Here is a 15,523-nt window from a genome sequence, read left to right as displayed (position 1 = left end):
ACAATTTGAAATGCGGACTCGTCAGACCAAAGAACACTTTCCACTTTGCATTAGTCCATCATAAATGATCTTGGGCCCAGAGAAGCCGGCGGTTGTTGATAAATGGCTTTCGATTTGCAAAGTAGAGCTTTAACTTACACTTACAGATGTAGCGACCAACTGTATTTAGTGACAGTGGTTTTCTGAAGTGTTCCTGATCCCATGTGGTGATATCTTTTAGAGATTGATGTCCTTTTTTGATACAGTGCCGTCTGAGGGATCAAAGGTCACGGTCATTCAATGTTGGTTTCCCGCCATGCCGCATACATGGAGTGATTTTTTCCAGATTCTCTGAACCTTTTGATGATATTATGGACCGTAGATGTTGAAATCCCTAAATTTCTTGCAATTGCACTTTGAGAAATATTTTTTGTTAAACTGTTTGACTATTTGCTCACGCAGTTGTGGACAAAGGGGTGTACCTCGCCCCATCCTTTCTTGTGAAAGACTTGAGCATTTTTTGGGAAGCTGTTTTTATACCCAATCATAGCACCCACCTGTTCCCAATTAGCCTGCACACCTGTGGGATGTTCCAAATAAGTGTTTGATGAGCATTCCTCAACTTTATCAGTATTTATTGCCACCTTTCCCAACTTCTTCGTCACGTGTTTCTGGCATCAAATTCTAAAGTTAATGATTATTTGCAAAAAAAAAAAAAAAATGTTTATCAGTTTGAAACATGTTGTCGTTGTAGCATATTTAACTGAATATGGGTTGAAAATGATTTGCAAATCATTGTATTCCGTTTACATTTACATCTAACACAATTTCCCAACTCATATGAAAACGGGGTTTGTATATTACACTGTACTTGATTAGATATTTTGTTGCAATTGTAATTTGAAGAATTTAACTGACATCATTGTATGTCATGGATTTGGAGAAAATAGCAATTTTACCGTCCACGCTAGATAGGTGAAAATACATTAGCATCGCTGAATACATCTTGTGGCGTACCCCAGAGATCAATACTGGGACCAAAATTGTTCAATCCTTTACAAACGACTCTTGTAAGGTGAGGACATAAATTAAGTGTTATTTACAGACGACATGAATGTGTTTTATTTAGGAGAGAACACCATCCATCCATTTTCTACCGCTTATTCCCTTTGGGGTTGCGGGGGGCGCTGGTACCTATCTCAGCTACAATCGGGCGAAAGGCAGAGTACACTCTGGACAAGTCGCCACCTCATCGCAGAGGAGAGAACACAAAGGATCTAATTTCAATAACAGAAGAAATGAAAATAAAGAGATTGTTTGACAAAAACAGTATAACTAAAATAATGGTATTCATTAACAGAAGAACAGAAAGTCAAGCACAAATAGATGGAGTAGACATTGACAGAGTAAAATAAATACAATTTTGGAGTATAAAAATAGACAGTAAAATTAAATGGAAATCCTATATAAAATATACAACTTAAGGAGGCAAGAGATATTTCAATAATGAATAAAATTAAATATTTTCCAGACCAAAAATCCATCATATCCTATCATATAATATAAATCAATCTTCCATGTCTTTTGTAATAAATCAATACGAGCAACACAACATATCTGAGCAACCATAAGAGAAACAAAGTTCCATCACTAACTTAAAGTACCAATACAGTGGCAAAAACAAGTTGACTTTATATGCTTGATTGTGTTTCATTGTATCCATTAAACCATAACAAATTGTATATACAGTCCGCAAAGTATGTGAAAATACCGTCTAAAGATCACAAAATGCCACAAATTCAGTCAGCCGTTTTAAATATTTTGCTCCAAATATGAGATAGGCTCCAGCACCCCCCACGACCCTGAACGGGACAAGCGGTAGAAAATGGATGAATGGATATTTTAGACAATTTCCATAGATTCTACGTCACTCTGACCATTTTATCAGCTCAGTTATACTGGAACTACGCAAAAATTGGAAAGCGATGTGCTGTTTATTGTTTCAATTGCTTATGTATGACAAGAACACGTATGCTTATTTATGCATTTAAAATTGTAAATGAATAGCTAACAATTGAGTCAACAGATTAAGGGTCCTCTGCTGCGCCCGTTATACCCTTTTAGAAAACATTTAGAAACCGCCAACAATAATACATTTACATGACGTGACCTGAAAATTAACCAAGTAAGAGTGATATTGTTATTACGGAGACGGACTATTTTAGCGGTGCATTAATAGCAATGAGCTAATTCTAGTTTACGCTGCTATTGTTGACACACTAAGCCGACAGCTGCTTTTGAATCGTGTCAAACTTGCTAAAAGTTAATTCTAGATTATAAATCATGCATATCTCACCTGGTAGTAGACAAATGTGGCCATGGACTGAGAGGCTGGTCGACTTTGACGTCCCCGAAAATGGCGAAAAAGACTCAAAAAGACGTAGTTGTGGCAACATTTTTCTTAACGCTTGGTGAGGATTGCAATTACCTTTTTACCTAAGAATTATGTGAGCATCCCATCAAGAATGTAAATATTACATTAAGTGTTTGTTTTATTATGGGTATGGACAAGGGAGTAGGTTTACTTTGAGATTGGTGGGGACACAAAAGTGCTCCAAGGCAGCACTCTGAAAGTTTACTTTTTTTTTTTTTTTACATTAGAAATCATAATTTCACGTCATGCAGATGTTATAGGGTAAAGCAACTAAAATGAAAGCAAAGGAGACAGCTTGGAAGAGTTCTCATCTCTACTCTTTAGTGTAGGGCTGTAGTGCAACTGTGCATCATACTGCCAATTAACATAGCCTACTGTCCATCAACAACATCAGAAATACATTCATGCAATAAAACATTGTAAATAAACATAAATGAACTGTAATAATCTTTTCCCCAACTTGTGAGGTGGCGACTTGTCCAGGGTGTACCCTGCCTTCCGCCCGATTGTAGCTGAGATAGGCGCCAGCGCCCCCTGCGACCCCGAAAGGGAATAAGCGGTAGAAAATGGATGGATGGATGGTGTTTAAATCACCCACAATTTTTCCCTTCAACTACTTCTTTCTATTGCTGCTTTTGTACTGTAAATATGTTTGTCACTAATACTCAAATACAAGCAGATTAGTGTCCACTGGTTGTTCCTATTTGAAAGAGCCAAACACATGCCTCCGCCGGTCTGTCACAGAAATGAACTGCTGGCCAAAAATATGTTGATGCATGACAGATGCATTAAGGACAATGACCATAGAGCTTGATGGTACAGTTACTGCCTGAGCAAAAAGGCTTTTACTAAATATGAATATTACTTCATATTATGGAATTATATTTTAGCATTGTAAAATCACATGATCATCTAGTGAGGGTTTATTGTATTTCCACCACTTTGGTATTTTCAAACCGTTGCTCACTTCTACACAAATACATGAAACTAAAAAATAATTTCAAAAATAAAACGGAGAGGTGAAATCTGGCGATCTGATTGGCTGTTAACCGTGGTTTAAATATTCTAAAGCCTTATCACAACGCAGGCTATCACTCCGCCTCAGGCACGCATGACTGGTATGAATGGAACTTGTTGTCATGTATCCATGACAACGGACTGTTGCAGTCCGTAGTAAAAGACAGCTGATGTTTTTACGGTGTTAAAAAACGGACTAAAGTAGTTGAATTCACATGTTTAAGGTTAACTTTCACCTCCAGGGAGGGTTAACAATGGTAAAGGGGACTGAGCATTGACTTTCACCCGACAAAAAGCGGAGGAAAAGACGAGATGTAGTGCTAATTTGGAGCTAACGTCTGGATAGGTGGGACTATTTTTTCCACAGTGACGCTATTTTATTGGATGATGTGTATTTCTGGTTGTATAAAACTACATTAAATTGATTGAGTATTCCTATTTCATAATGCCTTTATTTGTAACTGTTTTATAAAAGCAATATATCACTCCAGTCCATGGTATATGCTCATTATAGCACTCTAAGGGGCGTGAGTGGAGTGATAAATTGTTTAATTATTCAATATTGTTGAGCCTCTATACACCCTTGAAGTAACTTACAGTTTGTCTCCTAAATAAGTCTCTTATATCCAGTTTTCTTTTAATTGACATCCTTCAAAACCTACAGCACACACGCACGCAAACAGACACGAACACAATGTAAATCACAGCACTGATATTGAAATCCATCTAGCTACCGTGTGCCAGGAACAACAAATGCCGAACATGTTGACAACTTACACTTACTTACAACTTACAACTTACACTTACTTACAACTTACAACTTACACTTACTTACAACTTACAACTTACACTTACTTACAAGTTAGAACTTACAACTTACACCGAGTTGCACTTTCTCTCGTCCGCTCGCTAGCAACTAGCATGTAGGCTAGCTTTTACAAGCAGAAGGAGTGACAGCGGGGACAGCCAATCACACGTAAGTTAGCATGAAAGCAGCAACCAATCAGGGAGCGATATTTAGGTTAGAGGTGGGACTTCTAGCAGAGACCGACATTTAACCCTTTCTGTGCCATAATCATTGACTAAACATTACGGGCAGCGCTTGTATTGATAGTGACTACACAGTAACGGCTGGATATTGGTAGGGACGTGTCCCTAGCGTCCCTACCCAATTCTACGCCCTTGGGTATGGATATTAGTTTGTTTAGAACCTAACAATACTGCTGATGCTGTAATGTCACAATAAAGCTGCATCCGCTTAGCACTCAACTTCTAAAACTCATTGCTCATCCTCTTTGTGTTCAGGCTCAAAAATATAAGGTTTTGCATCATTATTTTACCCAAAGTTGGCTCTCGCAAAGTCTGCCTAATTAGCATTGTTTATACCAAAAAGTTCTATTTTGGTTTCATCCGACCACATGACATTCTCCCAATCCTCTGCTGTATCACTCATGTATCCAGTTTGGTATAAACTCAACTCGTCGTGTTTGGAGGAAGAAGAATACTGAGTTGCATCCCAAGAACACCACACCTACTGTGAAGCATGGGGGTGGAAACATCATGCTTTGGGGCTCTTTTTCTGCTAAGGGGACAGGACGATTGATCCGTGTTAAGGAAAGAACGAATGGGGCCATGTATCGTGAGATTTTGAGCCAAAACCTCTTTCCATCAGTGAGAGCTTTGAATGGTTGACCAAATACTTATTTTCCACCATAATTTACAAATAAATTCTTAAAAATTCCTACAATGTGAATACCTGGATTTTTTTTCACATTCTGCCCCTCACAGTTGAAGTGTACCTATGATGAAAATTATAGACCTCTGTCATCATTTTAAGTGGGAGAACTTGCACAATCGGTGGCTGACTAAATAATTTTTTGCCCCACTGTATACATATATATATATATATATTAGGGCTGGGCAACGATTAAAAATTTTAATCGAAGTTAATCGCACTATTTTTTCTGATTAATCACGATTAACTCCATTATATACGCAAAGCCCAATAATGAATTCAAAAGTAGTGTGTAGTGCACCTTTATTGGAATATTCTCCCACATGAACAAAAACGCCAAAACATTCGTTGTGCAAACACAATTTAAATCAGTCCTTGTTAAACAGTAGCAGTTAAATAGCATATTTTATGAAAATCAACTCAAAAAAATGTAAATACAAACATTTAAGCTTATTACTACCACTGCCAGGGTATTTAAGTTGTCCTGTTTGTTATGGAAAATAAATATGATCTACATACAAATCTCTGAGACACAATCATAACATCTGAACAGGCAATTTCTGAGGTAACAGCAGAAACATTTTTTTTATCAGTGATCTTATGCTTAAAAAACCTATATTATAGGTAGTGGGCTGTTTTAGGGAATTTTTGATCAAATTATCCGTAATAGCAATATTAATAATGTTGTGTTTATTCTGCGTAGTGCACTTAAATTAATTATGACCATATCTATGAATTGATATGATGGGAATTTTCCGATTGTTTGCTTGGTGCTTTGATAAACTGAACGCATATACATGGTACTATATCGTGATGTTATGAGCCAGGGAAAAAAATAACTACCCTACCCAGCATGCAACAGGAGTGACGAGCATGCGCGGTAGCCCGGTATGGGTTGTGTCGCCATGACGGCATCTTGTATGTTGTGATATGCACGCTCTGAAAGTAAACGTTAAGAACTCAGCCAACACTCCTCGTCTGCATTATTCAGAAATAGACAGACAACACATATACTCCGCTGCTTCACAGGCCGCTGGATGTAGCCGGCAAAGTATTCCCATGCTAGCTAGCCGGTCTAGCAAGCATGCATCATTCAGTCCAAAACGGCCCGATCTATCCACATCCAGAATTGTCTGGCGGTCGTAAGTGATCCCGGAGTGACCACGCTGTAAGCCAGCCATGAAATTTGCAGAATTGTCCGGTATTTTTGCCAAATGTTCCATCTTTACCAAGAGCCCCTCGACGCCGAAGTACATCCGGGAGATGCCATCTTGTTAATAAAAGGCGTTAACAGAATAAAAGCATGTACACAACATACGCAAATGTGCGATAAAATAATTTTCGGCGTTAATAGATTGATGAGTTAACTCGTAATTAATGCATTAATTTGCCCACCCCTAATATATACATACATATATATATATATATATATATATATATATATATATATATATATATATATATATATATATATATATATATATATATATATATATACTGTATATAAATGAAATACTTGAAAATATATACCCCCCCTTCCACCCATCTCCCGAATTTGGAGGTCTCATCTATGTAGTCGCAAACTTTGGAAGTCTTTTGGTGTCATAAATAAGATACACAGTATATGATTGAACAGCTTCAATATAGAGGCAAATTGTTTTTCCATTCTACCAGTACCACTTTGCTCTATCCGCCTTATACTTTAATAATATACAGGTGTATATTTTTGCACTATTTTATGACCTAATCTACTGTATATTGCAGCTCTGAGTGTCCATCAAAACATCACTCTTTCACGACAATGACAAATAACGTGTCTTCACGTTGCATCACAGTCTACTTGCGTACACTATAAGTGTGTGATCACTTCAAGTATCATTATGTAAGAGGTGTCAATCAGTCTTTACAGTCGTGTTTGCTTTCCTGCTAAGTCGCTAAAAGCTTCTCCGGTGGAGGGCTACAACTAAATTACCTTAGTAACCTTGTTAACTGTAAGAATGTAGGCTGTGTTTATCCTCAGGGGGGGGAGTGTGAGGTTATGGCGAGAGGGAGAACCCGGAGGTGTGTTGTCAGAGAAACAGAACACACACACAGAAACTTGGCAACCCCTTCTGATTTCTTATGTGAAGGCCCATTTCAGGTAGCAATAATGAAAGTGATGTTGATCACGATGATGATAAGTTGCTCTCATTACAGGCAGCCTGGGGGCCGACACGGAGGAGCGTTTGGTGGAACATCTCCTAAATCCTGCACACTACAACAAACTGATCCGTCCTGCCACAAATGGCTCGGAGCTGGTAACTGTGCAGCTGATGGTGTCGCTGGCCCAACTCATCAGTGTGGTGAGCATACATCCTCAATAGCGGAGGGCTGGAGCATTCTATAATAAATGAGTACCGTATTTTTTGGAGTATAAGCCGCTCCGGAGTATAAATCGCACCTGCCGAAAATGCATAATAAAGAAGGAAAAACATATATAAGTCGCATTTTTGGGGGACATTTATTTGATAAAACCCAACACCAAGAATAGAAATTTGAAAGGCAATTTTAAATACATAAAGAATAGTGAACAACAGGCTGAATAAGTGTACGTTATATGACGCATAAATAACCAAATGATAAGGTGCCTGGTATGTTAACTCAACATATTATGGTAAGAGTCATTCAAATAACTATAACATACAGAACATGGTATACGTTTACCAAACAATTTGTCATTCCTAATCGCTAAATCCGATGAAATATTTATATGTCTAGTCTCTTACATGAATGAGTTAAATAATATTATTTGATATTTTATGGTAATGTGTTAATTATTTCACAAATAAGTCGCTCCTGAGTATAAGTCCCACCCCAAGCTATGAAAAAAACTGCGACTTATATTCCGAAAAATACAGTATGATATTTAGCGATGAGTATTGAATTCGGTACTTTTATAGGCACTGACCAAACTTCCTCGCTGCTATCGGGTATCGATCAATTCATGTCAAATCAATCAAATTAGTGCTGTATACTGTGTTTCAATAACTTTGTTGCGTGTGACATCACGTCCGGTTGCAGACCAAACACCGGCTCAAGCATTTGGCAGGCAAACAAACACTCAAGCAGAAATATAATCTTAGAGAAAAATTTAATTTAGAACATTCGTACTCACGTACAACACTTATGACCTTCAGTATATCAGTATGTGGAATTAAATTATGGAATGGATTTAACCAAAGAAATCAAACAATGTACTAATTTGATTCACTTCAAGAAACTCTTCAAATATAAATTGTTTACAAAGTAAAAAGAAGAAGAACCATGATAAATATTCTGAATTTATTTCATCCATCCATTCATTTTCTAGATAATCTTATTTAGCTCACCATATGAACTATAACTGACTTCACAAATTATTATGTATTTATCTATTTATTTTGAATGTTATTAGTAATGGAGTATATTGTGAATGAATTGTGAACAGGAAGTGAACAAAAGGTTTAGCGACTGCTAAGCAAAGGAAAAGGGTAGAACTAAATAAGCTCTGCTTTTTCCTACTCCTTTTCGAACATGTTGAATAGCGAAACTGGAAATTGTGACGTATCACGAAATAAACACAAACTTAACTCAACACTCTAGGTAAAATTGCAATTTTTTATGCCTGATCTAAAAAAAATTGTTTTCCTAAATGTGCTAGCTTGATGCTGATTCCCATTAAATTCGCCATATACTTGCTAGTAAATAGCATCGCAATTTTGCATGACAATTTCAACACTTCCAAATTTGATAATGAAAACGACAACTAAGATGCACGGGACAATCAAACAGCAAATGTGTAGAAAATACAAAACTTACAATATAAATACTTCCTAGGGCCAGGGGCGTATTTTGTCAATAGGGGACCAATGCAAACCTAGGCATTGGGGTCAACCACATAATAAAAACAACATGTTGGTAGAAACGGGGCTTCACGGTGGAAGAGGGGTTAGTGCATCTGCCTCACAATTCGAAGGTCCTGCAGTCCTGGGTTCAAATCCAGGCTCGGGATCTTTCTGTGTGGAGTTCGCATGTTCTCCCCGTGAATGCGTGGGTTCCCTCCGGGTACTCCGGCTTCCTCCCATTTCCAAAGACATGCACCTGGGGATAGGTTGATTGGCAACACTAAATTGGCCCTAGTGTGTGAATGTTGTCTGTCTATCCGTGTTGGCCCTGCGACTTGTGGCAGGGTGTACCCGGCCTTCTGCCCGATTATAGCTGAGATAGGCACCAGCGCCCCCCGCGACCCCAAAAGGGAATAAGCGGTAGAAAATGGATGGATGGGATGGATGTTGGTAGAAAATTCTCCGCGAGCGGCACATTAAAGGTCGGCAGCCGTGCAATGAGTAACACTGATCCCAACACTTTTACTGTAATTAAAAAGAACATCAATCAACATTTAATAACGTTTAAGCCATTTTTCAGGGATCATTATATTGGTAGCACAATTGGACCGGCTGTGTCACGCAGCGCTATTATTGTGAAGGCCAAAAGTGTGTGACTGGTGTGAAAAAGAGAGCTCTTGACGATGGCGGTGTTTGAACAAGAGATCATATTTCTATGTTACACTGACTGTGTTTGCCTAACGGCAAGAACGCACCTGCGTAGGGTGCGGCATAAGATTAGACTGGCTTAATGGCAAAGACTACAGTGGGGCAAAAAGTATTTAGTCAGCCACCGATTGTGCAAGTTCTCCCACTTAAAATGATGACAGAGGTCTGTAATTTTCATCATAGGTACACTTCAACTGTGAGAGACAGAATGTGACAAAAAATACAGGAATTCACATTGTAGGAATTTTAAAGAATGTATTTGTAAATTATGGTGGAAAATAAGAATTTGGTCAACCATTCAAAGCTCTCACTGATGGAAGGAGGTTTTGGCTCAAAATCTCACGATACATGGCCCCATTCATTCTTTCCTTAACACGGATCAATCGCCCTGTCCACTTAGCAGAAAAACAGCCCCAAAGCATGATGTTTCCACCCCCATGCTTCACAGTAGGTTTGGTGTTCTTAGGATGCAACTCAGTATTCTTTTTCCTCCAAACACGACGAGTTGAGTTTATACCAAAATGGATACATGGATGATACAGCAGAGGATTGGGAGAATGTCATGTGGTCAGATGAAAACTAAATAGAAATTTTTTGGTATAAACTAAACTCGTCGTGTTTGCAGGAAGAAGAATACTGAGTTGCATCCCAAGAACACCAAACCTACTGTGAAGCATGGGGGTGGAAACATCATGCTTTGGGGCTGTTTTTCTGCTAAGGGGACAGGACGATTGATCCGTGCTATGAATGGGGCCATGTATCGTGAGATTTTGAGCCAAAACCTCCTTCCATCAGTGAGAGCTTTGAATGTAAATTACAGACATCTGTCATCATTTTAAGTGGGAGAACTTGCACAATCGGCGGCTGACTAAATACTTTTTTTGCCCCACTGTTCTTCCTTATGAAGCATCACATTATAGCCTATAAACTCTTGCCATCTAACGTCTTGATATTGCAATTGCATGCAAAGTCTACAGTGTGTATGTGTGGGATTGTGTGCGTGTGCGTGTAAATTAATTTGATATCAAGATCACTACACTAACTTCAGTTGTTTAATATTATTTTTTAAATTGGAAAACACTTTAATATACCCATTTAATATTCTTTATTAAATGGGAAATGTAATAAATAATACTGATTGAATTTAATTACCCATTTAATATTATTTATTAAATGGGAAACCATCATTACAAAGCATGTAATGGTGGTTCTTTGTTGAAAATGTTGCATAGGTTATGTTTTACAGATCATCTTCAAATCGCTTTCTGACAGTCACTTCAGGATGCGCCGTTTTGTGGGCGGTCTTATTTACGTGGTTCACCTTCGACTGTCTTTTCTCCGTCATCTTTATTGTAGCGGTGTAGCGTGCAAGGACAGGAGTGGAAGAAGTGTCAAAATATGGAACTAACTGTTTTAATGACATTCAGACTTTACTTAAATCATTAAAGGAGCAGCATCTCCTCATCCGTGGCTCACTAGTGCAATAACAATGCCGGAAATGTGTCCCATGAAAAACCGTCCGACCGGAACTCTCTAATAACTAAAGTTCCTTGGGTGAATAATGTTAACTCACTACATTGGTATGTTTTAGCGCTTAATGGCGAGTTTACTGAGAGATATAAGTAAGAACTTTTCACTACTTTATGTTAGAAAATGGCAACAGTGGAGGATGAATGTCACATAACAAGAAGATAGAGAAAAAGAAGAAGTTTATCGACTACGTTGTCAGTAAGGACTACAGAGGCAGATGCGCGCACATTTTCAGGATTTATGCAGATCCCAAATACAGATCAGCAGGTACCAGAAGGTAAGAAAAGTTGCTTTTGCATAATATTGCAAAACAAAACGCCAGATAATGTGTCCTACCTTATACACACACACCATAAAACTACTCATATTTTGAAGCACAGTACAATCCATTAAGTGGTGCAGCTTCATAGCTTACCAAAGTCGTACTAAAACATTTTGATAGATTTTTGAGCCCTGTGTGTAATGTTCTATATTTTCAATGGAACATAACATTTTGGTGTTGTTTATTTGAGTCATATTGCACTACATGTATCTCTATGTGTGACTGCCATCTACTGGTCACATTTATCATTTCACCATGTACCAAATAAAATAACTTTGAGGTCGATAAGCACAACCAAAATTATTCTGTACATTAGGTGCACCGGGTTAGAAGGCGCACTGTCATGTTTTGAGAAAATGAAAGGATTTTAAGTTTGCCTTATAGTCCGAAAAACATGGTACATGTTTCATAATGTCCACAAAGTTCGAGTGAGCAGGATGTGTGTTATGTGAATGTTGACTTTATTTGTTGGGTAGGGTTAATTTACACTACGAGTCGGGAAAGTTGTTTGGATTAGGGCATATATATTGATGCTGTGCTCAAATCACTAGAAAATAAACTTGTGGTCGTTAATTAGTGATTTCATTGATCGCCATGAGGGCGGTAAAATACGTCCGATATCATACCAAAGGGATTTGCAGCAGTATAAATTTAGGCAGACGCCAAGCTTCTTGTTAAACTTGTGACGTCTCCCGGGCCGTAGTTTGGACACCCCTGAAATACTCGCAAATAAGACTCACAAATGTAATAAGAAAACAAGGTATAACAACTGAACAGTTATAACCAGCTCAATTTTAAATGTTGCATTATAAAATGATTTTATTCTAAAACATTTTAACATTTATTAACACAAACAAAAGTAGCAAAAACTGGTTCCATTCAGTACTAGTATTTATTCCCAAGGTACCTGAAATTGCCACCGTGTGAAAGGTACCCATTCCTAAGTGTATTGCACAAATAGTTCCTCACTATGCACTTGGTAACCTACTCAGTGGCCTAGTGGTTAGAGCTTCGTGTCAAACTCTGGCCTGCGTGCCAAATTTGGCCCGCCGTGTAATTTCACTTGGCCCTTGAGGCAATATCAAATCAACATTAGAGCTGGCCCGCCGCTGTAACACCGCATTCACTGCTAACACTCTTACTTGCCAACCCTCTCGATTTTCCCGGGAGACTCCCGATATTCAGTGCCCCTCCCAAATTTCATCCCGGACAACACTATTTGGGGTGGGCTTTAAAGGCACTGCCTTTGGCGTTCTCTACAACCTGTCTCCACGTGCGCTTTTCCTCTATACAAACAGCGTGCCGGCCCAGTCACATAATATACGCGGCTTTTACACACACACAAGTGAATGCAAGGCATATTTGGTCAACAGCCATACAGGTCACACTGAGGGTGGCTGTATAAATAACTTTAACACTGTTACAAATATGCGCCACACTGTGAACCCACACCAAACAAGAATGACACATTTCGGGAGAACATCCACACCGTAACACAACATAAACACAACAGAACAAATACCCAGCACGCCTTGCAGCACTAACTCTTCCGGGACACTACAATATACATCCCCAGCTATCACCAAACCCCGTCCACCTCAACCCCACCGCCTAAAAGAGGCATTCAATTTTTATTTAAATTTTATTTGATATGGCATTGATATTTTCTAATCAATATAATTATTTGAAACTTGATTTTGCATGTCACTATAAAGTTATATAAGCCTTGCTTGTTCAATATTTAATGCAAAACTTGTTTGGGTCCCTATTAAAATGTTGATTTGTTCAACCTCGGCCCGCGGCTTTGTTCGGTTTTTAAATTTTGGCCCACTCTGTACTTGAGTTTGACACCCCTGGGTTAGAGTGTCCCTCCCAGGGGGTGATCAAATGTGATGGGTCAAATGCAGAGAATAATTTCGCCACACTTAGTGTGTGTGTGACAATCATTGGTACTTTAACTTTTTTAACTTTAACTTCCTAAAGTCATGCATTAGACCCCTTTTATAAGAGATTCCATGTCAAAAGAGCTAAGTTCAGTGTGTTTTAGTTTTTCTGCACTTTTTGGGAACACTACAATGGATATTATATACATTAGGGGTGTCCACAGCACTTAATACACAAAATACAGAGCAGTGTTTGTATTTGCTGATTGTAATGTATTGAAGGGGTCTACTTACTGTACATTATGAGATTTTTGGAATTTTGAAAATTATGACATGAGGTTAAATGCAGATTGTTTTATTTCATGACATCTACGCATTTTTAGAACAGTGGGTTGTTTTTTTTTTGCCTGTTTACAAAACAAATAATCAAAAATGGCAAAATTATATCAACATATGCGCACATTCTTCAAAGCAGTCACCTTATTTGTTGTCGCTCTTTATGAGAATTACTATGTATCCACTTTCATATTGCCTCTCGTTCTTACTGTATGTTTGTCAGAGCCGATGTGTCAGAGTTAATCCTTTAGCCTACCTAGTTTTTAAACACATACTCATTCAGCAAAATCACCATCTTTGTACCCTTACTAATATTAACTTCAGAAGCCATTTCCCTGTGACCACTAAAGGACGGATGTTCGCACATCTGCTATTGGCGACAAGCTATAGCTAGCGATTTAGGCTGCTGGCTACCAAGCTGGACAACTGGAATTGTTTTTTTTTTTGGTTTTCTTTATTGGCCCATCAAATGCAATATTTAAAAGAAACATTTTAACAATATGTATTTCTTCTTGCTCGACAAAACTTAGCTATTTTCCACCAACAAAAAAACATCACAATTCGAAGGGATGTAAAAATTGTAGATACTGCAGTATTACGGTTTCAAAGTCTTCAACATAATGCCATGACGTGTTACGGTATGAAACAAAAACTTGGTGAGTGTAGTTTTTTTTCTGGCGCTTTAACCTTGGCCAGGTCAGAAAATAAACAATACCTCCCAGAATGCTCTGCGCAGCGTAGGACCACCGTGGAACGCTCTAAGCAGGAAGTGAAGTATTGAAGTAAATAAGAAGAATTGTTTGTGGACATTTCCTGAAAATGCCATCAAAATGTTGCAAACACAGCTCACGGAGGGATAACGGCAAAAAAATAAGTACACTCAGGGTAAACTGAAAAGCTAATTGACAAATCCTCAACACATCCATCCTTTTTCTACCGCTTGTTTCTATCAATGTCACGGTGTGGCTGGAGCCTAATACCTGCACTCTGATGGAATGCATAAGAATACTCAGAACAATCAATTCAAAATATTTATACACCCTACAAAAACTTAAAGATAATTCAAACTAATAAGTATTCCCTGACTTCTACATGAGGAAATACATTTAAATGCAAAAGAAAAACCTGCAACCCAGTCACCCAGAAAATATATTTGAAACCAGCGAAGCTAAACATCAGTTTGTGAGGTATTTACGTTATTAAAAGTTAAATTATTAGTTAAGTATTCTGAGAAACAGCATTTTCCAACCTCATATAAACATGTCCACTGTAGAGGACAAAAAGTAAAAGGGAAAAGTTGAAAGACACTAAACATTACTGTTTATATGTGTTATACTGGATGTTTACATTATCACTTTAAAGACAACTGTAAGTTTGTTTTTCTTTCTTTATAAAAAAGTAATACAAATCATTAAATATTCCTGCATGATTATTTGCACTTAAAATGCATGTAGAACGTTTGAGCATAATGTTTATGTCCATTGAGTACAGTGAGTGTGGTTATCTTAAACATTCCTGCCACTTCCATTTACACAAAATGGCATCTTTTTTTCTTTTGTTTGGACATATCCCACAACAATATCGTACCGTTATTGAACACGTTAGGACAGCAATAGGTGGCAAAATGATTGCCTAGATAAATTAACAGACATCCTTACAAGTAATAATATGAAGCATTAACTGCATTGGCGAAAAACTGAATTTAGTTTTCTTGCC

General features: G+C 38.0%; 1 protein-coding gene across 1 annotated transcript in view; it reads left to right on the top strand.

The window, feature by feature from the left end:
• The window catches only part of chrnb2 (cholinergic receptor, nicotinic, beta 2), a 97,301-nt gene that overhangs the window by 47,164 nt on the left and 34,614 nt on the right, over positions 1-15,523 (top strand). Inside the window, exon 2 of the mRNA XM_061881990.1 lies at positions 7,362-7,507. Coding sequence (XP_061737974.1) covers positions 7,362-7,507 — 146 coding nt within the window. The remainder of the gene's footprint in view (positions 1-7,361; positions 7,508-15,523) is intronic.

Source organism: Nerophis ophidion, linkage group LG21 (assembly GCF_033978795.1).
Source record: "Nerophis ophidion isolate RoL-2023_Sa linkage group LG21, RoL_Noph_v1.0, whole genome shotgun sequence".
Classification (NCBI taxonomy): Eukaryota; Metazoa; Chordata; class Actinopteri; order Syngnathiformes; family Syngnathidae; genus Nerophis; species Nerophis ophidion.
This window is presented reverse-complemented; position numbering and strand designations above follow the sequence as displayed.